Genomic DNA, 25,703 nt, shown 5'->3' with positions numbered 1-25,703 from the left:
GTCGGCGTAATCAATCGTATTGTTTGACGTGGCGCCTCCAATAGGAAGTGTCGGTTACGTCACTGCGGCAACAGGTTGTTGCCAATGAGAGCTGCCATGAATGAGCGAGCAGGCGAGCGAGCTCGGTTTCGTGGCAGCGCCGGCCTGCTCCTGGCATTAGGCAGAATCGAATGCGATCTTTCGTTCTGCTGGACGCCATTCGTAATCCGCCACCGTCGTTGAATAAATACGCAAAATCTCGCTCGAGTCACGCTCGTTCGTTTTCCTCGTATCTCTCGTTCTCTCTCTCTCTCTCACACTTTCTTTTTCTTTCTCGGTGGGTGGTTTATCGACGACGATGGAATATCGTGTCGATGGATTCTCACGATCCTCTGTGTGACGTGCGATCGTGAATATATAGTATATATATATATATATATCCGGAAAAGCCGGTTGTTATCAAAACCAGATATTACGTGAACTGCCGTTTAGCTGTGCTAAACGGTTCTTGTCAAAAAAGAAACCAGTAGTTATCAAAATACTAAAGTATTAAACTCTTGGCTCTGAAAAAAAAACTGTATGACTATATGGAAGGGACGGTTTTGTTAAAGTATTTAAAAATTTAATTACAGATCTAAAAATAATTTTGTTGTATCATCAAAATAATTATGTAGGATACTGAAATTGCTAGAATATCAAAATTTTTCGCAGCGTTGTTCGTTATGCTAGTGTGTGTGTGTGAGTTTCCTATATTATTATTTTGTCCAAAAAAAATTATTTTCAAATCTGTAGCTAAAAATTTATATTATATATTTCAGCAAAATTGTTCTTTCTGTATATTTTATATGATAAAAAGTATATCTATAATTATATCTCATTTCCTTAGAATCCTGTTTATTTCCTTTTACTTTTCAAGTACAAGCCTTCATTTCCGAAAGTTTGTCTTACTCTAAAGAGTCCGAGAATATTCATTTCCGCCGTTCTCGGCGCCTCGCAGGAATTTCTAACTGCGTTTTTCATGCGGGAAAAATGGATTTGCCGTCGGAAGAGATAAGAACGAGGAGCAGGTAGAGCGTGTCGAAGGAACGCGTGGTAAGAGCTTAGTTGATAGCGTACGTACGTAATTGCCATCCATCGCGCTCCGAAACCATGACGGAGGATTGAGAAATGCGAGAAGCGCGCGAACGCCTTTCGTCCTGTCGTGCACAACAGCGGAATAAGCAAGAAATATGACCGACGTCGTTTTCTCGCAGCGTTCCTTCGATGATGACGAACTCGCAACTCGCAACGAGACGTTGTTCAAAGAAAATGATTTGCGGTATCGCCCGGCATTCCGCTCGAAAGCGACAGCATTACTTTAGGCTGATCGTCACGCTTATTTAAAGGTAATAATGTATATAGGTATGTTACACGAAGTACTCTCAGAAAGTGCCTGCTTTATCTTCCTGTCCTTTCTTGATTCTACACTGAAAGAAAAGATTGGCGGCTGCAGCAAATTAGATGGTAAATATGGCATAGAATTTTAAAATTCTAGTAGTTTCCGAAAAATATCTAGTAGTTTACCGAATTCATACCATGCAATTTCCAATCTTCGTTTCAATATTAATAAATCATTACTTGATAATACATTGAAAGAAAGGATTGGCTGCTGCAAAAAATTAGATGGTAAATATGACATAGTATTTTAAAATTGGCTGCAGCAGCCAATTTTTGGTTGCGTCAGCCAATCGAAATCTTGTACTCATTGTGGATAGGTTAACACAACTAAAAATTGGCTGCAGCAACCAAAAATTGGCTGCTGCAGCCAATTTTAAAATGCCATATCATATTACCATCTAATTTTCTGCAGCAGCTAATCCTTTCTTTCAGTGTATTATCACACACAAGTAATGATTTATTAATATTGAAACAAAGATATAAAATTGCATGGTATGAATTCGGTAAACTACTAGATTTTTCGATGTGCGAAGAGAGAGAGTTTTGTTTCTGTACACTGTTGAAATTCGTGAGATCTTACAATGAAGCTTTCCCAGACGTCATGTGCACACAATTGTCTTCACGTGCGTCATTTAATTTACGCGAAATCTCTACTTTGTCGTCGTCAAAGAAACTACATTAACCGAGATAACTCACCGTGAAGAAATCTTATTAGAAACACGCGAATGTCTTGTATTTAACGATGTATGTTTAAAAATTAAATTAAATATCAACTTTTTTTATATGCTTATGATTTTTTATGAGCATTTCTAAGAAATACATGCCTTTTATTTTTATTTGTACCGCAACTTTTTATCAATATTCAAATCAAAATCTAAGAATACTTCTATGTGTCTTTTTATTACTAATATTTAACGATATAAATGCAGCAATTAATACGAGATATTACTTGATCATTTGCTACAACAATGACATGACTTAAAAAATTTGTTAATATAATTGGTTTATACATTTTGATCCAATAAGGAATTAAGAAGAAATAAGGGAAAAAACTAATCAAAATTAAAGGATTCTACAACAGCTGTAAAGCTGCTTTTTCTGCTAAACACAGCCATTGTTCCACTTTGAGTAAAACCTATTCAATTGCGTAAATGTGGTTATAACAATTGTGATTAATGACAGTCGAATATTCTCTTCAAATTCGACTGTGGCCCGTTTCCACCAATACGGATTAACTTTAATCTCGGTTCATCTTACTCTTTGTCTTTTTCTAGTTCTAAAGATTAGAAAAAGACGAAGAATAAGTTGAACCGAGATTAAAGTTAATTTACATTGGTGGAAATGGGCATCAGATTCGTTTCTACTAATATAGTTTAATTTTAATCTCGGTTTAACTAACTCTTCATCTTTTTTCAGTTCTGACAATTAGAAAAAGATAAAAAATATCTTGAGCTAAGGCCGGTATTCATAGTCAGATCTTATATTCAAGACCGTCTTAGGTATGGTTTTAAGAAGTCACGAACCATCAGAGGGCTGTATTAGCGTCTTAAGACATTACTTAAGACGGTCTCGAAATAAGAATCGACTGTGAATACCGGCCTAAGATTAAAGTTAATCTATATAATACATTGGTAGAGACGGGCCTACGATTAATTTAATTATTAAAGAACCGACCGACGAACATTCGCGTAGTGCGTCGTCTCGCCGTGAGATGGAAGCAGCGGACACAAACTCTTTCTTTTTTTTTCCTCCCGTGGTCGGCGAGACAGCTGTCAAGTGTCAAAGATGCGTATTTGTATCACGATCTCGTCTCCTGTTACGAGGCACCGTCGTTCGTCGCGAGGTATACGTCGGTGATAAGTGCGGAGGCGTGTGTACGTACATAATCACGATGCTCCGTGCGACGCGTAGAAACCGCAGACTCTGCCCCTAAATGCTCCGCACCGCACCGCGCTATCTCACGATACGGCGCGGCGGCAGCCACCGATTAAGCGAGGATAACCTCTGAGAGTCCGCGACTCGAGGGACCTTTGCCACGTAAATTGCGCGTCACGGGCCCGGTCATGGCGTGTCTGCTGTTGAATCAGGAAAACGTCCACCTGAAAATACCGTCGGTCGACACGGTGGACGGCGTCACGTATTACTGCATCGAGGTTGCGATCGCGTCGATCAAATGGACCGTGAAACACAGGTGACATTAATTGGCACTCAAGGCACTCGCTTCCATTCTCATCCCAAGCATCGTTTTGCGCTTTATTTAACTCCTGACTTTTATGTGTACGTGTGAACGTCTACATATATATATATACATATATATATATAAGCTTGAAATAATAACTGCTTTCCAGCAAGACACAAATGACACATTGTAAGGAACAAGACATAATAGGCCTGTTCTTAGCTAAACTTCTTGCACGGTTCATCTTTTCTCTTTTTCTTTTCACGTTGAAGAGAAAAAGATAAAAGTTAAACTGTGCAAGAAGTTCTACTGAAAACAATCCTCAAATGCCATATCTTATCCATTGTGCTTTACGTTTAATCCTCATTTGTTTCATATATTCTTAAATTCCATTGTTCTTTACATTTAATCTCTATTCTTAATTTGTTTTATTTCTTTAATATTTAATATTTATTCATGTCTCTAATAATTCTTCTGCAGACCTAACACTGAATGTTTTCTATTTAGTGACACAAATTGTCACAAACATCGTTCTATCTTGACATTTAGCGAGTAACAGAGATAAAATGTCACTTGTGTCAACTCGTGCCAAATGGAAAGCATACACAGTGAACATATTTCTTTATTTAACATTGAAAAATAGGGGTATAATGATTAACTATGTTACACTATGTCATCTGTATCTCTTGTTAGAAAAAAAAACTATATTTTTTTGTTTACTTATAAAGATAATTAAGGTAAAGAGAATAAGGCATGAAACGCAAAATTTATCATGTAACTATCCAACGAAAATAAAAATGATATGTACGTAAAGGGAAAAGAAAAAACTATGGTTATCATTTATGTCAAAGGTATAGTACATTTGCGGCGTTGCACGACAGCTTTGTCTCCAAATATTGCGTCGAAAAAGACATTTTACCACCGAAGAAACTCATAGGCAACAAGTGTGAGGTTTTCGTGGAGAAGCGCAGGCAGAGTCTCGAGATATATCTCAATGCTGTTTATAATTACTTGAAAAAGGCGATGCCCAGGGAGCTCGCCCTATTCCTGGATCTACACGAGTACGATATATATTTCCTGGTGCAAAGCATGGCGTTGGAATTTTTTGTAACGGGTGATTTGCTACAGGCTTCGACGAGCTACAAATTCAATCCTGTACAGGTAATTAAATTGTCTTAGTTTTTAATTGATGAAAATTTACAAACACACTGATGTCATCTGTTAATTTTTTTACTTTCAGTTGTATGCAATCAGCGAAAGATTAAAGCAGCCGTGCCCATTGCTGGAAGTTGTGGATAAGGAATATGCCTTCAGTCACGTTTTGGATTTTAATTCGCGTTTAACTAGCCTCACGATCGAAGGAAGTTCGGAGCCTTACAAAACTAGCAATATTTATCCGTCCGCTTTGTCTATTGAATTATCCACCTTTAAAAATGTGCAACATTTAACGATTGATTGGTACCCAGTCGACAAAATTTACAACATGGGAAATCTTCGAGATACTGTGATTACGTTAACAGTTACCAATACCAAGCTCAGAAACATCGTAGAATTGGCTATGTGCGAAGAGGTTCATAAAAATATCGAAAACGCTAACGATTCTCATGTATGGATGAAGGTGACGCACTTGGACCTCAGTGATAATCGCATAGAAGTTATAGACGAGGCGATCAAACTACTGCCGCAAATAGAATGCTTGACATTGAATAACAATCACCTGTCTGAAATATCCAACGTGACACTGTTGCCGAGATTATCTCAGTTGTATTTAGCATCGAACAATTTTACTCATCTTCCGGATGATCTTCACACGAGACTCGGATATATTGTTTACATCGATCTGTCACAAAACAAACTCACGTCGCTCGCCAGTTTTTCGAAGCTGTATTCGTTGGAGGGATTAGATGTGAGTTGTAATCGTATCGAGAAAATCGAGGAGGTGAAACACATCGGTCATTTGCCATGCTTGGAGAACCTGAGACTAACGGGCAATCCAGTATCGACAATAGTTGATTACAGAGTCAAGGTTCTGGAGCCATTTGGTAAGAGAGCCGCCGATATTTGTTTGGATAATGAAAAACCAAATCAAAAGGAACTTGATACAGTATCGGTTCATCAAGCATTGCGCATCGCGAGGGAAGGTAAATCGCCGTCGTTCACCGCATCCGACGCACCACTTTTCTCCGCTGAAGTTCCAAGTATATAGAAATTTTAATTGTGGTTCTCTCTATTATTGCGACAATCGTTGCGCGAAGAACATTTAGATATGAAACAAAAATATTTTATATGGTATGTAGATTTGATCACACTACGAGACTGATCCTTTCTTCTTGTTAAAACCGTAATATTAATTGTTTTTAGTCTCGATTTATCATACATTTGCTATTTTTACGATGTGAATAACATAAGAACGACATACTTTTTACTTTTACCATGATTCTTGAAAACATGCCAAATAAAATAAACTGCGTTTTATGAAGTTTCCGTGTTGTCTCATGCATAAATTCGAGGTGAAACACGTGTTTCTTGCAAGTAAATAAAAAGACTACACAATCCATGACAAAATTATAAATATGAACATAATGTCATTTGATTCATAAAATCAATTTGTAAAATTTTTACTATTTTATACATATCATGCATAGAGTTTTATCGATAACAATGAATCCGCGTACATATTGTATTTTATATATATATAATTATTTAATCGAAAACATGATTTAATCAAATTTACTTGATATTGTTTCCTTAAAGTTAGTATAAATAAGTCATAAGTTGTGTAATATTTATTTTGAGATAATGTTTAAATCTTTAAAAAATTTTTAAACAATACTAGCACAGAAAAATCTTGTGTAATAATTTTATAATAATTTTACGTAAAAGAGTTATCTGTGTATAAAAACATATTTTGTTAATAAAGACAAATAAACTAAAAGTCTGTGATAATATGTGTACCTTGTTGTCAACACTAAAACATACTTTATGTATACTACATTGCTTGGAATTCAAACTTGTGTTTATCTATGAACAGACTATTACTCACCTTGTATTTGTGGGGAAAAGCATAATTTTTTGTATATTTTTCATCGTTAGGAAAATATAAATTCGTTATATTGTTATATTTATCATAGTTTTTATTTAAATTCGCATTACCTTTAAATATTATGCGTGTATGTGTGTGTGTTTTGTATGTGTGTGTGTGTGTGTGTATTGTGTATGTATGTGCATTTGTTGAGTGTGTTGTTGCGCAATATTTCGAAAAATATTAAAATATTCATAAATAATATCAATAATGGTCACATATTCTAAGCAGTGTTATAGTCTTTTAAACGTACACCTAAACTAACACATATATAAGTTAACCGTTACAAACGGCTATTTCTTCATTGATTTATGAGTTTTGATTCGTTGGTTCGCAAGTGCACAAGTAAGCAATACAGCTCACAGTTTTTCAAAAAAAGTATCTAACTAAAATACATCATTTCAAAAGGCAATGCACATTTCTGAAAAAATTATGCTATTTCTACGAGGGAATCGGAAATATCTTTGTATCAAAGAAATAAAGCTGCTCGTATGAAAAAGGAAAAACATTTTTTATCAAACACATTTTAGCTAACTTTTTTTTACATTTATAGCACTTCATTGCTCTACGTTTGATTTCTTTTTGTATCTTTCATTAAAGTCGACACGCACCAGGCACTTTTAGCGTGATCGATTTTTCTGTTATTACACTGAGAGAAAAAAATAATTACAATTACTATAATTTAACTGTACTTTATAGTCTTTTTTAAGACAACTATGTATTTATAGTTTTAACCATGCAAATATAGTCAATTGAGCTGTTAATAATGGTCAAACACTCTGCTTGAAAATCTTTAGATTTTTCTTAACATATTTATTATTATTGATATGAATAGTAAGTGAATTTAAAAAAATAGTTATATTTACTATAATTGCGATTGCATTTACTGAATAAAAATTATTATATTTACTATTTATTGATATTTTACTACATTAATATTGGAAATTATCATAATTTATATTACAATTTTTTCATGTTTGAGAAAACTATACATATATGGTTATTATTACTAACAACTATAGTAATAATAATCACAAAAATGGAGCTCCTGGCCGTAATTATTTTAGCATGCAATTATATATTCACAAATATCCAACACTTTTCTCTCAGTGTAGTTTAACTAAAATTGGTCAAACTTTCTCTCGCGCGAATAGATCAACTTCTTTAAGTTACTATAATAAAGGTAATAGAAGAAGGATATAAGGACTTACGAAGGAAAGATCCAATTTGGGTAAGTTGGATGGTGGTTGGAAATAATGGGAGGAATTCGAGGCAGAAAATCGACTTAGAAATCGACTTTCCGCAATTCGTCATTGGGGTTTACTGGTGTGCGATCGGGATTAATTTCTCGCCCGATCCAATCGCCGGTAATGGCGCCTCCACAGTAAGGACACCGTCCTTACTCAGGGAAGACTTGATGCTCTCGGGATTGGTTCCCTTCGGCAACAGGAATTCCCGATTGTATTCCCTGTATACCGATTTGCTCTCCGTCTTCTCCTCGTGCTTGGCATGGACCTGGACAAACGAAATTGCATTGCGTTAAATGATTTAATAATTACATCTGAACTGTATAATTATCACTATTCGCATATTTCGATTCATTGACAATTAAATGTAAGCCTCGCACGTGATCTCAAGGCATTATTTTAGATCCGATTATACTATCAATTTGAAAAATTACAGATTGGATTAATAATAAGATAGATTTAATAATTTTTTAATTTTGTATTATATACACATATACAGAGTGTCCGAAAGTTTTTGCCAATCGCTTTTGCGTAGATAGAGCGGACTAAATTGATTGTGAGTCGAAAAGTCTTCTATCACTTTGTTATTTTCGCAATAGTTAACAAGATAATTAATTACTAAAAATTGCCAAATATTGGTCTTGAATAATTTTTTATTCAAATGCTATCAACTTTATAGGAAAGCTGCAAGAGACAAAAATTATTAATTTTCTTCTCATAAGGTTCTGAGAATTTTTTCAGAATTTTTTTAATACCACATTTTCTTATGTTGGTAAAAATATGAAAATGCAGTACTAAAAAGTTGATAAAAAATTCTGAAAAAATTCTTAAAGTTCTATGAGAAGAAAATAAATGATTTTTGTCTGTTACAGTTTTTCTGTAAAGTTGATAATATTTGAGTAGAAAATTATTCAAGACTAATATTTTGCAATTTTTAGTAATTAATATCTTGTTAACTATTGCGAAAATTGCAAAATGGTAGAGAACATTTCGACACAGTTTAGTCCGTTCTATCTACACATAAGCGATTGGCAAAAACTTTCGGGACACCCTGTATATAAAAAGATATAGAATATTAAATATATATACATATATATATGTATAAAGATGAAAAATTCTTAATAGAAGTTGATGTTACAATCAGCCCTTTTAATGCAGTAGCTCCTATCGCCTTGAAACTAAAATATATTATAGCTAGTAGCCAAGTTACGCCGTAATTCTATAATCCAGTGAGTTTATTATTAGCATCAATTATTATTAATGTTAACTATTAATATTAAATATTAATAGGTATTATATATATAATATTAATACCCATAAAAATAAATACTCATAATACCCATTATTTGTACCCATAATAATATTTAATGGGTATTAATATTTTGTCTACGATCCTCTCAGGATGTATGATTACACGTGCTTACTGACGTGAATTTACAAGCTCGTTTAGATTCACCTCGCGTGCGCCTAAAGCACGTCGCGATTGATTTATCATTACAAATGCATTGGACTAACGATCCCGACTTTGCTCTTTCCTCGGTCATACACACGTTTCTTTTTTGAGGAATTCAAAGCTTGCGAGCAGCAAAAAGAATTATCGTTCTATCGTGGCAGAATTTTCACGAGCGACAATACAAGAAGAAATATGCTCGATAGGTGTCCTTCGTGACTCCCTAACGAGCAATTTCCCTGAGTAATCTAAAAATGGGACAACGAGAGTACCTCGTAATAGTGACCGTATTACTCATGCGTTCGACCCATGAGTCATGCCGTTCGACTATGCGTAGGTTTCGTCTCCTTAGTAGACGCGTAGGTATAACGTGTCAGACATCGATCTCATTTTTCCATCTGCGACTATATATATACGTGTTAGATTACAGATACATCGAAATATCAACTTAATTATATGAAAGAATATTACATATGTATACAGCGACTTGCATTAAAAATCTACAGTATTTCATAAAAATAATTTTCTCAAACTTTTCGAAATATTTCCATCGTAATATTCTTTAATACGATTTTATATAATACCAAAATTATATATTTTAATTTTTTTATTGTATAACAAAATATTAATTATAAAAATAAATATTTACAGTAGAGTTTTATTCTTTAAATAGATATATTTTTTAATTCACATTTTTAAACAACAAAATTTTAATAAATATTTGTTTGAATATTTCTAAGTAAATATTTAAATGTAAATATATATTTATTTGATGCAAAAACTATTAATTTCATTTAACCATTATTTTTTTATTGAGTAAACATTTATTTACTGTAAATAAATGTTTACTTATTGTTAGTACTATTGAAACAAGTATATATTAAAATTTAGTAAATTTTTTCAGTACAGAAGTTTAAACAAATATTACAAATAATATATATAAATAACTAGTCCCGGAAGTAGGCTCATTGAGTCAGAGCGGAAACTGAGACTGGACTTTTGCCTTGAAAGAACATCATTCTCAATGACGAAAGTGGGTTATGAGAGACACGACACAATTTTGGGACGCCTGCGTCTTACGAGAACCGTGGAAGTCATAAAGGGGTCGAAACACAGTGGGAACGAAGGACGAGACGGGGAAGATGGCGGATTGTACCGCCATCGCTTCCACCTTCTACATCACGTCGACGCGAATCGATATTTTCAAGCTTATCCTTACAAGTCATCCTTGTTTGACTCTGTTTCTCCTGCAAGCTATTCTGTATTTAATTTAACAAGTTTTTAAAGGAAAATATTTAATACAAAAATACTCGGAATATCTAGCTCTCTACGATATTCATTTTTAACGTTTGCGTTCTTCGCAATGTAGTTCTATCGAGCGCTTTCGTTGACTCAGCGATCGATGATAATTTACATTTTATCACGAAGCGGAATCGCCACTCGTATGTGCGCTAATATTTTTTTATAGGCCCCGTGTCCCGAATTCTTCAAACATAACTTGCTCGCGTGAAGCATTACGCTTGTTACGATTCGTTCTCTTCGCCACGAAGCAGTTCACCTAGATTCTACTGACGAAAAAACGTCCTAATGAAATATGTATGAGATATAGAAGTCGACTTATTAATCAGACTCCAACGTATATCGCACCACTCGTTAAGCCGTAACCACATTAACGACTGCGAATGGAGAGAAACAATTTTGTTAATTTAACAAGTCACCAGTACAATTTAACAAGTACCAACAATAAATTTTATTTGTAGATATAGTGACAACAAAGGTGGTGCCGAAAACGAATATGATAGAGTCGCTAGTAATTATAACAAAACCAACGACTGTCAACTGACGGCCAAGATTCTGTCATCCAGTACTTGGCAAATGACTGGTTAAAATGACTAGGCCAGTACCATCTGCTTAGCCAGTACTGCGCCAGTATCTGAACTATATAGTAATCATAGATAATCAGTACTGGCCCAGTACTGGGGGCCGATTGTGAAAACCCAATATGGGATGCTACTTTTGATTTGTTGTCCAAGACAATTTTCCTATTATGGAGACTCTGTATAATATTTGCTGTTACTGACATTATAAGTTATACTAGCAATATATTTTATACCTACAACAAATACACTAAAACAGATGTGATTTGCATCGTAAACTGTGTATTGTTTGTTACATTGACGGATAATAAGAAATGATGCGCAATAGTATCTAACTGATCGATCCATTTTATTTCCAAATCATCACATAACAAATCATTTTTTGTTTTAACAAACTCTCTCTGTGCGATTATGATTAGCGATTGTCGATCTTTTCAATCAATCAGAGCAAAATAGTCGATTGATTAAAAAATAATCCATCAATCACAATATCGCGTAATCGCTAGTGTAATTGCGGCTTTATGCGCTTTCGTTTATCGAGAGCATTATCTTTTTAAATTATCACCATTAGGCATACAATATCTTTGTAACATTTCGATGGATTTAAGATTAAAATTCTAGTTACAACTGGATTTAAAGTATATGCAAAACTTTAGTGGCGTGCTGCTACTCGTGCGAAGACAAATATTGCACAATTCGCAGATAGCGCCGCCGTTGAGTTTTGTATAAACGGTGTTATTATGACGGAGTTGTTACATCATGTTAATAGCAAGTTCGATCAGCGACGTATTTAGAAATTGCTGGAGTTTGTATGACAACGAAGCGAGAGCGACTTGCCTTGAAGAGAATCGGTGGCGAGTATACAGTGTTGACTCACATAATCAAACAGTAAAGGCAGTATCTTTGTATAGTGTGTACATATGAAGCATCCTTATAGAGCTATATTTCGACATTTCAGAAAATCTTTGCGCTTCAGAAAATTTCTCTAATCTTTAATATTAAGTATCTCGAAAAATACAGCTTAATTAAATTAATTAAATCTTTGTTAGACGTATTTTGACGATGCCTCGGAATATCTCCCTAATTTTTAATATTAGATATATCTCGAGATAAAGCTTGATTAATTAAATTTTTGTTAAAACCATATTTTTAAAACCACAATAAATTTTCTTAATCTTTAATATTAATCTTTAATATTAAATATCTCAAGAAAGTTCAATTAAATAAAATAAGTGTTTGTTAAAGCTGTACTTTTGACGCCTCAGAAAAGCTCTCTAATTTTTAATATTAAGTATCTCAATTAAATCCCAAACATAATTAAATTATAAACAAGAGAAAATTTACAAGCTTGTTCTCACTAATCAATAATAAAATAAGTAATTACAGCCAACTAAACAAACAAAAAACTTAATTAAATTAATATATTAGATTCAAATTTGCAAATACACACGAATAATAAACTTAGACGTTTCATTCTTACAGAGACTTCTTTAATTAATTTAATATGTAATAAGTTATGAACGGAAAATATACATAGTTATATAGAAAACGTATAGTTAATGGAGAGCCGTATAAAAAATCGGCAAATTAGTCGCATTTAAAACTATCTACAAACACTTCCCAATGAGTCGTATTGATCCATCCATCAGATGTTATGTCTAATTGATAAAATCTCCTTCATAACAAATTCTTCGTTCACAAGTGAGAATTTGTTGTGTCGGTACGATTATCTGAATATTTTGAATACCTACTCAAACAAACAACATTATAAATATGCAATCATTTCGCCGGTTGCTATTAACAGTAAACATCGCAACACTTGATTCGTGAGCCATGCTCGCCCTTCGTCGCTAATCGCGATATTTCTTGAAGCGTGTCTTCGATGGCTTTGTCGCACGTGAGAAAAATGCAGGTGCAGGATATATGGCCGCGCCCATTAGAGCGGCAAACACCATCACAGGTAGAGTCGCGAACGATAGGCGAGGCTTGATGTGCTAATTGCATTACGTAAAAGTCGCTAATGATCAGTTCGCTTCATCTCGCTTCTGGAACGTCTTCCATCGCGTTGTCAAGAAGACCAAGCGAATCTGCCAACCAAATCTATCTGTCACCGTCCGTGATACATGCCAATGAATGAAATAATAAACCTTAACCTTGCCACGTGAAAAATTGGATTGACCTCGATGCAACTTGCGTCTGTATTATACACCTCCTTCCTCTCCTTCTCTTTGTTCATCGTCGACTCGTAAGACTCTAGCGGATTCGTATTTGATTTCAGGGCGCGTGTCGCGCTGCCTTGAATAATTTTCAGGTACGAATTCCTTGGCATCGCTTCGTGCAGACCGGTCAATACAATAAATGGACGTAAAGTGGCTAAGATATCGAAGGCGACGATGTAATTACTTTGCTGACCTTTACGATGACACACTAGTTTCTTGCAAAATTTCCTATATAGAAGAAAAGGCGATGACTCGTCAACTTTCATTAATTGTTTAATAATTCTCTGTTTTTCTAAAGACTGAAAAAATTTCAGCGCGTAGAATAAAATTGCAGAATAAAATGTGTATATAAATTCACATCGAAATATTTAAGCACTAAGATCCGCTTTGACCGAAAATAGAATTTCTCTTTTAATTATAATATAGATTTATTCTCATTGGTCCAATTTAGTATTAAAATTGTTAATATAACTCTCATTAATTCTCTTAATTCCCTGCATAACGAAATGTTTCTATAATTGAATCCTTGGAATTTTCTATGATTTACTCGAGGAAAGAGCGACTTTTAATCATTTCTGTCTCTCGGACAAATACGGTAATATAAAAATATCAGTGTCTCGAGTACCGAGAGTTGTTCCTCCAAGCCGCGAAATGGATTCTCTCGTGATGGTGGTGATCCGCTAACGCGATTCTCATGTTGCGACGTTTCGCTTGGGATATCGATCGTGCCGACTGTAAAAATATAAAACTCGCGAGAAAAGCGCGTACGGGTAACCCTAGACCCCGCGAGATCGAGAGAAAACGAAAGTGAGGGAGAAAATGAAACGGAAAGACAAAAAGGAGAGAGACGAGCTATATGTAACCCAATTCTTCGCAGGATCTAAGTTTTCGCGACGGATATCGTCTTACGAGAAACAAGCCTTACGCAACCCTACCAGCTGCAACCAGTAGTCATTGAAGTGACCGATTTGCCAAACTTTAGCACCCCCAACTAATTGAATTATACGTGATTTGGGTAACGTACGATGATAGTGATTTAAATTATATTATCAACTTTCGAATATTCTGAAAGTTTAAACACTTAAGTTTTTTTATATTAATATCATACACAAGTTGCATCAAAAGTCAGGTCTCAAAAAATGTATCAGAAATAGACATATTACATTATTATTTTATTAGTATATTTCAATTTTTATTCCATCATTTTTGACGTACATAAAACAGTCTTATTATTTTTTTCTTTCACTAATTTAGGTATAACGGTGTCTAATAAAAATGTTAATTGATAAAACATTACTGACTTCTGAAAACTGATTTCTAGTATATTCTGTATTATACATCGTCACAAATTTTATACTCTAATATTTTTAAATATAATAATTTTCAGTACAATTGTAATTAATTTGTTATTTTAAAAGATAGAGAGAGAGGCTAAATTCTCGATATCCATAGTGATAGTTGCTGTTTGAAATTCGGTCTCGCGATTGTCGAAAATAACGTAAGCCGCTGGCAGCTCTGACTCACAAACTAAATATAACCGTGAATTTTCACGTTCCTACTTCCACTTCTCTTTTACGCGAATAAAAACAGACCCTGAATCTTTCGAAAGTTGATTAAAGTGCCCGGATATTATCAACTCAAAACATTTAATGAAACGCTCTTTTATTATGAAAAGATTATATTCCTACATCGAACAATCCCATCAATTAATGATATGTATGTATAATTAGTCAGATGCTTCGACTATGCAAACTTGGAATCTCTCCCTCCGTCAAATAGAATTTAACGAGTTGTAATCAATCATGTGAATGTAATATCTAAATTTTAATCAAGTTTTAATTAATACACACATTATTTTTTATTAGAATTTTTCAATCATCCATTAGTTAAATCTCTATCGAAATACCCAGCACGAATTTATACCAGATTATATGTTACGATGAGAACGAAAAAGGAGACGAGGATACACGCTTTCTCGCTGCTTCTGCGATGACGTCAGCCGGTCGTAAATTTGTGAGATGATCTACCCTACTCCCGTACACGACCCATTCCCAGCCTGGACTACTCGTCCTTCGGAACATCGTCCTTGGTCAAGCCCTTTAAGGTCCGCTCGCTCGCGGTGCGTGGCCGACCTGAATTCGCCAGACCCTGACCACGTTATACGACAGGCAGCTTCGAGTTCTCCGTTGTCATCAGGTTCCCGGCGAATCCGTTTATGGAAGACTGCTCTCGTTCCCTTGAAATTATTTCAGCGAGAAGGACGCAAAGATAAATGATCGATGTCCTTTGTGAACGAAATTCGTTTACTTGAGAAAAAGAGAGATCGATCGAACGAAGAATTGGGTTGCCACGTGACGATGTAACTTTTCGGAGACTATAACAGATGCCGAGGTAGATAAAGAAGTATATTCGAGCATTGATATCCCGACGACCTCGTTCGAGAAAGATAGGATGGCCAGACGATGAATGTGAATAGAAACGAATGGAGACTGAGAACGTATCGCCTTCAAGTTGAAAGAGGGACTAACGTACAATCCAGGAGACACGTTGTTTTGACAGCCGCACACTTCCACTGAGCTGTTACGAACTACTTGAAACCAATGCTAAAGAAAACAATAATAAAATCATCTCTTTAAAGAGAAATTGATTTTTAGTCTAAATAAACTCTAATCGAATGGAACAGTGCGATTTTGGGTAAATACCCAGTACAAGGTATGCCTACTTTATGGGGTCAATCATGATTATATAAAATGAAAATGAAGGAGTGCGCTCGATTGGCCGATTATTTATCTAATAAATCATCAGAATAATACCGTGCCTTGTTCCTCGACAAATCTTGCACCATTACGATCTTTCTTTCATCGCGAAGAATGAGAGTACGATGGTACAACGACCTCATCTTCGATCTCGTGCATAACGGTAGAAGAACTTTTGCGGTACCCGTGCTCGAGAGAGAGAAAGAGAGAGAAACAATCCCTGATTTCCGCTCCTATTATCTCTCCTATTGAAACAAATAGATAATTCTATGATTATATTAAAATTAGTCTCATATTTCAAAGAGAAAAGACGGATATCGTACATTAACAAGAAATGAAGTCTTCAATTGTTTATACTTTGTCGGGAACGGAAGTAATTGCTCGTCATGTGCAAATTTACTTTTTCCAAGAGATTAAATTTATTAAATTTAACTTCCCCCCCTCCCGTAATTGTTGTTCATATCGCGAAATATGTGTACGCGACATATCTCTTGTGTAATTCATAAGCGCGTAATCGCACTCGTCCCGCATCTCGCGTTCAGCTTGTTTCTTCACAATGGCCAAACATTATTCCGGTCCGCCGGTATGACGACTGGCGTGAATTTATTTTCGGCGACGGTTATTTCCGTCCAGGTCGGCGCGAGAGAACGTTAGAGAAGGATCTTTCGAAGACGCGCTTAGAAATCTTGAGGAATTCTCGCTCCCAATATTTCACTTCCTGCCGCTGAAATTCTAATATTCTGACGAGAAAAGGCAACGAGAAAGAGGAGGCGCATAAATTTGTTAAATTTATATTAAGCGCCGAGCTGCTCCACGTTAAAATAAAGTTGCGTTTCGCCAAGCAATCGTCAAAATCTCGAAACAAAACGAAATAAAATTTTACTTCGTACGACCGCGTTACTCGATGAGACTGCTTTCCTGGCAGGAAGTGACGTAACGCAGTCAATTACAACATTCTACACAGTTCATAAAAGATGCGCAAGTATTCCACATGTTCCATCATGTTTCTTCTCTTTGACTGGATAATATTCACAATATTTACAATAATATTTATACGAGAAATATAAATTTGTTAAAAGAGAATCACTATTTTTTACACCGTTTTTTACATCAAATTTACACTTTATTTATTTATTTAACACTTGACTTGAGAAATAATAACTTTTAAGTATATTATTATATTGAATTTAGCACGAGAGAAGGTAAAGTATGAAAATCGGTATTCCGATGTTAATTATTTCTCTGCGAATATAAACTGTAAACGAACTGTGTAAATGAATAGATCTACAAAAAACTATTGTGGTGCGCAATTTGCGAGTAATTAACTTCGTTTTATGATGGCAACACATTGCACATGACGGACAACTTTGTGTCGCGTCAATCCTCGCCAATTGCGCAAAAACTTGAGCCAGATTTACATCTTGCCAAGTTGTGCAAGAGAGCGCCCCAATACATATCGTGAGTGATGAATCAACCATATAATAATTTCGGGTTATTAGATGATACGAGAGAAATTGCGTAGCAATAAATTGAAAGATTTAGGCTTCGAATATCTATTGTCCGAGTAAATTAATTTATATATATCTAAGGATAGAGACTGGCTATTAAATCTGAAGGCCGGTATTCATAGTCGATTCTTATATTTAAAACCATCTTACATATATATAAATACAGTCTCTTAAGATGTCATAAACTAATCATCTTAAGATATTAATGCCTACAAATGTAATTTAATTTTAAATTCTAAGAAATTCGAAGTTCTAAGAATTACTAAAAATTAAGAACAAACTATGAATATATACATATATTGCAAGAATAATATTATTAAAAAAATTTGAATAAAATATTTTCAACAATGAATCCTTTTCTATTACATTCGCAGTCAACGTTCGATAAAGAAATGCCGATTGGCTCTTTGTTAAATTTTTTTAGTTTCATGGCTAGACTTGAACTTTAATAACTGTGATAGTTTCACTCACCAATAGCTTGTTGTCTACAGTTTTGACGACAATTTCTTCGGGCGTGTATTGCGAAACGTCGAAACGCAGCTTCAGCATCTTATTGTCACCCTCGTCTTGGATGAGAGGACTATTCAGTCCGTCCAGCCAGGCATGATCGTGCTGAGGACTTAGAGAACTGCTGTTCTGAGTGGACTGTTGCGTGGTGGTGCTGTAATTTAAAACAAAAGTCTCAATTATCATCGATGATCGTTGCTCGTACGTCAAGTCTAAATGAGCAGTGAGATGTCGAACACATTGATGCGGTGATGAGTGATGTCGGATCTATAGCCGTTAACGTAAAACCTGTGTTTGACTATACTACAGTTGGTGCGATAGTATGAAGCCTTACTTACGGTGTGTGACGATGGACAAACAAATCAAATAAATACACGCAAAGACTGACATATAAAATTATGTGTTAATATCAGTTAACGCTAAAAAGACTAGCATATTTTGCATAACCATTTTCATTATCATCACGCACAAAAATAGATTTAAAAAATTGCATAATTTTGTATAATAAGAAAGTCAAGTTATTTATTTAAAATGCTAATTGGTAATTAATGCGCACGCTTTGCTCTTTCTAGCGTTAACTGATTGCATAAACTGGTGTTACTCTTATACGCAGCACTATGATCTATGCAGAACAGGAAAACAAGGTTAAAAATCCATAAGATATGAATCGTGTCAAGAGGGCAACGATATCATCATCCCGAGTATACATAATCACAAAACGTGCAGACATTTATTGTTCGTTGCACTCGCTTTGACGCGATTACAACTGCGTTAACTCTTTGTAGAAAGGAATTGTTGTAACGCTGCGCTAATGTCATCATTTTTTACGATTCAAGTTTCCGTTATTATCTCCCAATACATTTATAACATAAATAATATTAACATATGTAAATTTTATATACGTTAATATAGATATAATAAATTTAAATTTCATTAAAATAACGATTCGGTAACATTCAAGAAAATGACCGACGCAATAATTAAATCCTCAATTTGGAATTTTTTTTGCTAAAATCAGATCACGTAACAATCGAAAACTTCTTATTTAACGATATTATTTAAGCACAAAATCATTAATCCATTTTATTCTTCAAGTTCATCCTACAAAGAGTTACAGACATAAACGAAAAATAAACGAAAAAAAGTGCGGGATAAATGTTTCGGCTAGGAAGTAACGTAAAGTGTGCGGTCTAATTCACAACTACTCTTTCAAAACGAAGCGTCGATCTACTTGGTCTTCCAGCAAGCTTTATAAATCTAATCGGGGATGTGCGCCCTGGTGACGCGTAACATCTTCCGATCCCATAGACTGATCGCCCCTACATCAATCGACTCGTTTTCTCTGTGCGTTTTCTTTTTTTTTTTTTTCTTTTCTCTACGATAGAGCGTCACCTTTTGAAAGTGTCGAACGCGGATCGCTTCGACGGTGCAGCAGGATCGACCTTGTCCCAACCATCCGTCTTCGAGGTCGTCGACGTGTGGTGCTCGCTGGTGCTCGTGTGGTGTCGACTTCATAGTTAGTCACGTGCCAATGCAGAGAGCCATTCGGTAGGCGAGATGGTAGTCGAGCGCAGGAAGAGGTATTGTTATTATTATATACGGTTAACTTTGATGGTTATAGAGTCGTCCGAATTTAACGTTAACTCACGCGGTTACTTGTCTTCGCTTCTCTGTTTCTTGGCGGTATAGTTTGATTAATCTCTGTCCTGCAGTTTCCTCAGATTGGGTTTCACCAGCGATTAACAGTTATTCGTCAGATGGTCTAAGATCTCTTCCGAGCTTCCTGGTTTCACTAACGACAAATCACTCTTGCTTTGCTATCTTTGTTATCTTCATCAACAAGCACCAGTATTTTCCACGGTGAATAAATAATCGAATCTATTTGGGAATCTATTAAAACTTTTATCATATAAATTCATGACTATATCTATCTTTAATGTCGTAATAACAACTGTTCAACTGACGTATAACTGTTCAAAGTTTACTCGCCATTGATGAAAACCATTCTCGTTGAAATTACAACGTGCCGATATTACTACCCCGAATTTTCGATTGTTAATTTTTGGCAAAGAAATATGACTTTGAACTGTATATAAAATCATACGTTATATTAATAGATTGATCAAGTATGTTTGTGATATTAAGAGCAATAAGTTTGCCAAGAAACAATGAGCGAACGACCTTCCCAGCAAGATTTAATTGAAATTCTGGTACTTTTTAAATCTGTTATTTCCTTTATTTTTTTCTTTTTTGCACTATGTCTTATTTTTGCTAATTAAAAATATTACAATACGACTCCTTAATGAATTGCGAAAAGTAGTTTTACAAGTCATTATCTCTTACACTTTCATATTCATGAAACTTCGTAGAAAAATAAAAATAAATGAAAACAAACCATAGAACTTAGCGCCAAATTTTTACTGAATAAAAATCTCATCATGTATTAGAGACTATGCAACTAATGCCTATCATAAATCTAAAATACGCTGCCAAATCGCTTTAAAAAAAGGACAAAAAGCAGTAAGACAATCGACACACGTCAAACACGCAGCAAATTAATCGTAAAGGCTATATACAAATTATTTGTACAACTTAAAAAATTAATAAGCGCACTCGGCAAATACAATACGTATACGTGATAAATCTTATTGATTCTAAATTTGTTTAAAAGAAAAGAAACACTTTGCGATAAAACGAAATTTCTCGAACGGGTACCTGCCTTTGTCCCGGTGATCTTTTACCACAGAGATCGACGCTAATTACCGCTGATAATCGACGTTAAATTTATTAACGGTCTCCCGAAAGGACTCTGATCGATCGTAAATGTGCTTACATGCAGATAAGAACACTTAACTCCTCTTCTAACTTCCCGCGAAATACCACCGAACTAAATATCACGATAACCGGAAGTGTCTTGCCTTGTCTTCGGAGAGATCGTCGACCTACTACCACGTAGGATACTATAAATAGTACGCGATTACGTCGTCGCAGCCATACTTGCAGCGAGGGTAATCGTGATTTCTCGAGTCACGTTTATTCGTGTTACCTTCAGTTCTTCCTCACAGAATTAACTTTGATTTAACTAATTCTACCACATCGCTATTTTCCAGCCTCATTTATCGCTCTTCGAAATTTACACGAGTTTCGAAATGGGTATTAGAATGTCTGCACCATAAGTTTATAGAGAATTTATAACTAACATTATCGTAAATAGGTAGTCATAGATTATTCTTTCGTAATTATTTATACAAATCTAAAAAGATGACTTGTTATACACAGATGATTTTGGCAAAATTAGCAAGATTTGAACAAAACTTTTGTAAATGCTGTGAAAAATTCCTCTGTTATTGTTGTGAATTTTATAAAGTTTTACAAGTCTAGATTTTTCTAATGAGAATTATCGTGCCCTTTTAGAAGCAAAAATCATATTTTATAAAAGATAAAATGCATAAATCCCTTCGATGAAAATTAATGTTTGGAAGAAATGAGATCGTGTCCGACGTTTATAAAGTTTTGTGGTGGTCGAATAAATTGTATGACAGAGTAAAACGATTCCAAGAACGAAATGTCACTATATCCCGTCACGCGATCTAACGTGTTTCACAGTAATAACGATTATTTTCCGCGTTTTATTTCCTTCGTGCGTATAGGTATTGAACAAAGAGATGGCTGTCAATAAATTTCTATCAACTGTCGTGATTTTTCGACAAATCTATTATTGAGAATGCAAATGCATCATACGATTTATAACTTTTACAAAAAACCGAGATATACATCACCGTGAAATTCTGATTGGAACTAATCTCGTAACATTTAAATACCACGAGACGTTCGCCAACGGGAAGTGCGAAAGGGTTCAAGTAAAGCCGTAGGAAATCTACGTGGGAAAGAATAGGAAAGAAACGCGGTAGAGAACAATTATGCCAGACAAGAGAAAGGTCGGGTCTCGTCTCATGAAATCGAGAGAGGTCGACCATAGCGCGCGAGCTCTTACAAAACCCGACTCGTCGGAGTGAAAAGGCCAAGCGAGATGCGAATCACGAAGTAGTAAATTCTAATTTTAATCCATTACGTTATTTTGCATGCATTTCACGCTATACGAATATGTCTTTATCACATTGTATGAATATATATCTTACATACTTTAATTGATTACATACAACAAAATTATAATTCAAGAAATAATTAAAGATATGATTTCACTGGTATCATTAGATTTCTATATACGAGTGTTTAACGAGGTATTTCATTAAAAGAAAAAAGTTTCATTAAAAAATTATAATAAAAGTAAACATGAAGTGGTAATGAAAATTTCTTATATGACGCAAGAATAAGTCAGTGGTGTTTATCTAATCTGTATTCACTACTTGAAATCGTTGAAAATGATTGGTGTAACTTGTATCAGTCTCGAAAGTCTTGTATCAATACATAGCACAATTTCATATCAAGATGTTAAATTCAATTGCAGAAATTATAAACGAAAATCATGTTTTCTTCGCTCTCATTTGAACGTGATAAAACAAAATGTAAATTTTTTTGTCTATAATTAATAGAACAAGTTTAACTAAAATATTTACACATAACTTTGATATTATTTTTATTATATAAAAATGTGAAAAGATGACTATTGTGCAAAATAATAAATGTCTCCGAAAAATTAAATATAATTTATAATGATTTGTTCGTTTAGTGACAAAGAGTTTATTATCGTCATCGCAAGTCATATCTAGTTAACTAATTCTATCGAATAAGATAATTGGCACGACGAGCACGTTTTCGACAGAATCATATTTAGCCATTACGCGATGCCAATGGTCGGCTGGAAGTCAATGAATCGCTTAACTCACAGTCAGTTACACATCGCCGGCACATTGTGTAACGGAAAGACCATGGCAGTACGATGAAACAAAAGACCGCGTGTGTGAGAAAATGTGTGAGAGTAAGCGGAAAGTGAATCTCCTTTTAGCACGCATGCATCATGTTGCGTTGCTTGCTCGAGTCTTCGATCGCGATGTCTAGCCGACAGTACGTCAGTTATCAGCAAAAGTTCAAGCATGAAGTTTAGCATAGTTCACCAAAGTCAATTAGCGAACTATTGCCCTGCCTCTATAAGAGGTAATTTCCTGTTGCTACTCGAATCTTGACGAACCGTCTATTCGAAAGCATCAAAGCTATCTGCTGCACGATATCGGATCCATAAAATTTTTATCTTGCGTTTGTTCTAAAGAAGCAAAATATTGCACGTGGTACAATTATTGATTTTCTGTCAAGAAATATAAACGTATTGTAATTTCCTACTATAGAATAGGAAATTTGTATACGTTGGAAGATAATTACTTTTTCAAGATAACTCGATACATTTGCTTGCATTTATAGACTCGATGTAAAGCCAGATGTTTTAGTGCTTCCGTTATTTAATAACAAAAGATTACTGCGATGTACAATTATAAAATAATTTTGTTCTAAATATGATACTTAGCTCCAAAGTATACGATTATTAAACAAGTCCAATTCATATAGTAATGAAGAATAAAAAGTTAGAATCCAAACAGGTGCCTGAAGAGTCGATAACATTTGTATATCTTGCTGTCTATCTGTTACAGATGAGTCTATACGTTAATAACACGTCCGCGTCGAAGACGCCACTCAACGTGATGCGTTATGCGCGCTTGTCTATTTGCGGTAACCGTCCCTGAACATAAGAATTACGTCAGAAACACGTGATTATTCGAACTTTGTAATGGACCATATTTACCTCCCACGAATGATCCATCGAGAATGCATGATCGACACCGAGCACCTGCTTACCGCGACGCATAGATATTTATAAACGCTCAGGCAGAATTTTTTATGCCAATTTTTTTATGTTAATAATGAGACACGGAATGTTTCTCAAAATGGATCTGGTTATGATTTATAAGACATTCTTAAGTCATATCACGAGAAGGAATGTTGATCGAGATAAATGGCTGTACATAAATTAAATCGACGAATTAAATGTAATTAACCGATTCAGGATGGGTGTACTATATAGTAACTCGAACATCTCTCTAAAATTACATTAATACTTTTTAATGAATAAAATATTATTTTAATCAGGATTTTAGGGTTTGCATTTTAATGTATGGCACCCATTTCTATCATACTTGCAACTTTCGATGTTTTAAGATCGCGTTATATTCATTTAATAGAGAATTCGAAATTTTTTTCTGTATCTATATTGTTATTATTGAGAAAAATTTTATCAAGAATAGTATTAGAAATGTTCGCTCCGGGTATGATTCAAAGCGTAAATCTCGCATAGCAGATCTCGATTATCTAATCCTTTACATCTGACAGCCAGATATTTTCCTTCTGATATTTAAAAAGATGCAAATCATCCAATAGGGTAAAAAAATGTATTGTATGTATAGAAGTAAAAAAAATAGCAAACAAAAAAGATCTACATTTGAATCTAGAGGTAAAGACTGTAATGTCAGGCTCTGTGTGATTGTGTTGAAGTTTATCATCCAAAAACAAAGTTTTAATGCATTGTTATTTACTAAAATCGTCGAATTAAAAAAAAATCGCTTTAAATGGTTAAATAAAAAATAAATACATCTCTAATCGGTAATACGGATCGAAAAAATAGTATATAAAAAGAATTTAATTAATTGCGCGGCAAAATGATCTTTTGCATGAGTAACTCGCCGAGTAACTAACCGATCAAAGTAAACTGATGACGAATGCGTTCGGACTTTGAGAATTCGCGCTGAACAACATACCGAAGCTTGATGATCGTTTTATGCGCGGGTGGATAGAAATCCTCGTTCGGGATCATCGTGAATCCTTGAATCCGGTGGTGAGCGAGTTAATACCGACCAAGCACGCTTCGCTCTACAACGTGGACTGTGACGATGCGGTTGCCTCGACGATGTCGTAAAAATTACTGCGTAAATTCACTCGTCTAGGATCCCTGCAAGCTCCTCACCTTTCCTGCGTCACGATTTAGTGCTTGATTCCAGTGGGGGCCATTCGCGATGGTACATCGCGATACAATGTCAAGGTCGCATTGACGTAATAACGTGGTGTACCGCAAAAATATACATTTATATGAAGTGTCAACTTTATTTCGAGCACTATGTAAGAAAACAACATTAATGCATCACGCTTGCGACGCGGCCGTTGCATCATGCATAAGCAGCTCGTTCACTACAATGTAATTTCAATAAATACATTTTTTTAAATATTTGTCTACATGGAAAGAATGTTTTTTTGTTGGAATATCTAAAAATTTAGTTACACTGAGAGAAATTTTCTAGTTGTGAAAATGAAGATTCTAATCGTATCAATTAGAATTCTGATTTTATCTCAACTAGAATTATAATAGGTAGGCATTGTAATAGTTCAACCGGAAAATTTTGCATAGAAAAACCGGTTTTACTGAAGTAACTAAAAATTTAGCTAGATACAGACCTGAAAA

General features: G+C 34.8%; 3 protein-coding genes across 4 annotated transcripts in view; 2 read left to right on the top strand and 1 right to left on the bottom strand.

Moving 5' to 3' along the window:
• The first annotated feature begins 3,172 nt into the window (after positions 1–3,172).
• LOC108758680 (nischarin) lies at positions 3,173–6,261 on the top strand. Its single transcript, XM_018503745.1, has 3 exons — positions 3,173–3,607; positions 4,447–4,756; positions 4,836–6,261. The coding sequence occupies exons 1-3, from the start codon at positions 3,480–3,482 to the stop codon at positions 5,799–5,801; spliced, it is 1,404 nt and encodes a 467-aa protein (XP_018359247.1). The 5' UTR covers positions 3,173–3,479; the 3' UTR covers positions 5,802–6,261.
• A 1,437-nt stretch (positions 6,262–7,698) lies between these two features.
• LOC108758793 (alpha-crystallin A chain) overlaps positions 7,699–25,703 on the bottom strand; it is a 23,020-nt gene continuing 5,015 nt past the window's right edge. Inside the window, exons 2-4 of one of the 2 annotated variants that reach the window (XM_018503916.1) lie at positions 19,634–19,750; positions 18,206–18,395; positions 7,699–8,192 (exon numbers count right to left, since the gene is read on the bottom strand). In XM_018503916.1, the coding sequence (XP_018359418.1) occupies positions 7,998–8,192; positions 18,206–18,395; positions 19,634–19,750 (502 nt within the window). In that variant the 3' untranslated portion in view covers positions 7,699–7,997. The remainder of the gene's footprint in view (positions 8,193–18,205; positions 18,396–19,633; positions 19,751–25,703) is intronic. The other variant, XM_018503917.1, reaches the window with a different exon arrangement.
• Positions 19,778–25,703, top strand: part of LOC108758794 (thyroid transcription factor 1-associated protein 26 homolog) — a 17,251-nt gene continuing 11,325 nt past the window's right edge. Inside the window, exon 1 of the mRNA XM_018503918.1 lies at positions 19,778–19,821. The gene's annotated coding sequence lies outside the window, so the exon portion shown is untranslated. The remainder of the gene's footprint in view (positions 19,822–25,703) is intronic.

This window comes from Trachymyrmex cornetzi, unplaced genomic scaffold, assembly GCF_001594075.2.
Source record: "Trachymyrmex cornetzi isolate Tcor2-1 unplaced genomic scaffold, Tcor1.1 scaffold16, whole genome shotgun sequence".
Taxonomy (NCBI): Eukaryota; Metazoa; Arthropoda; class Insecta; order Hymenoptera; family Formicidae; genus Trachymyrmex; species Trachymyrmex cornetzi.
Note: the sequence above shows the minus strand (reverse complement) of the source record. Positions and strands in the feature narration are given on the sequence as shown.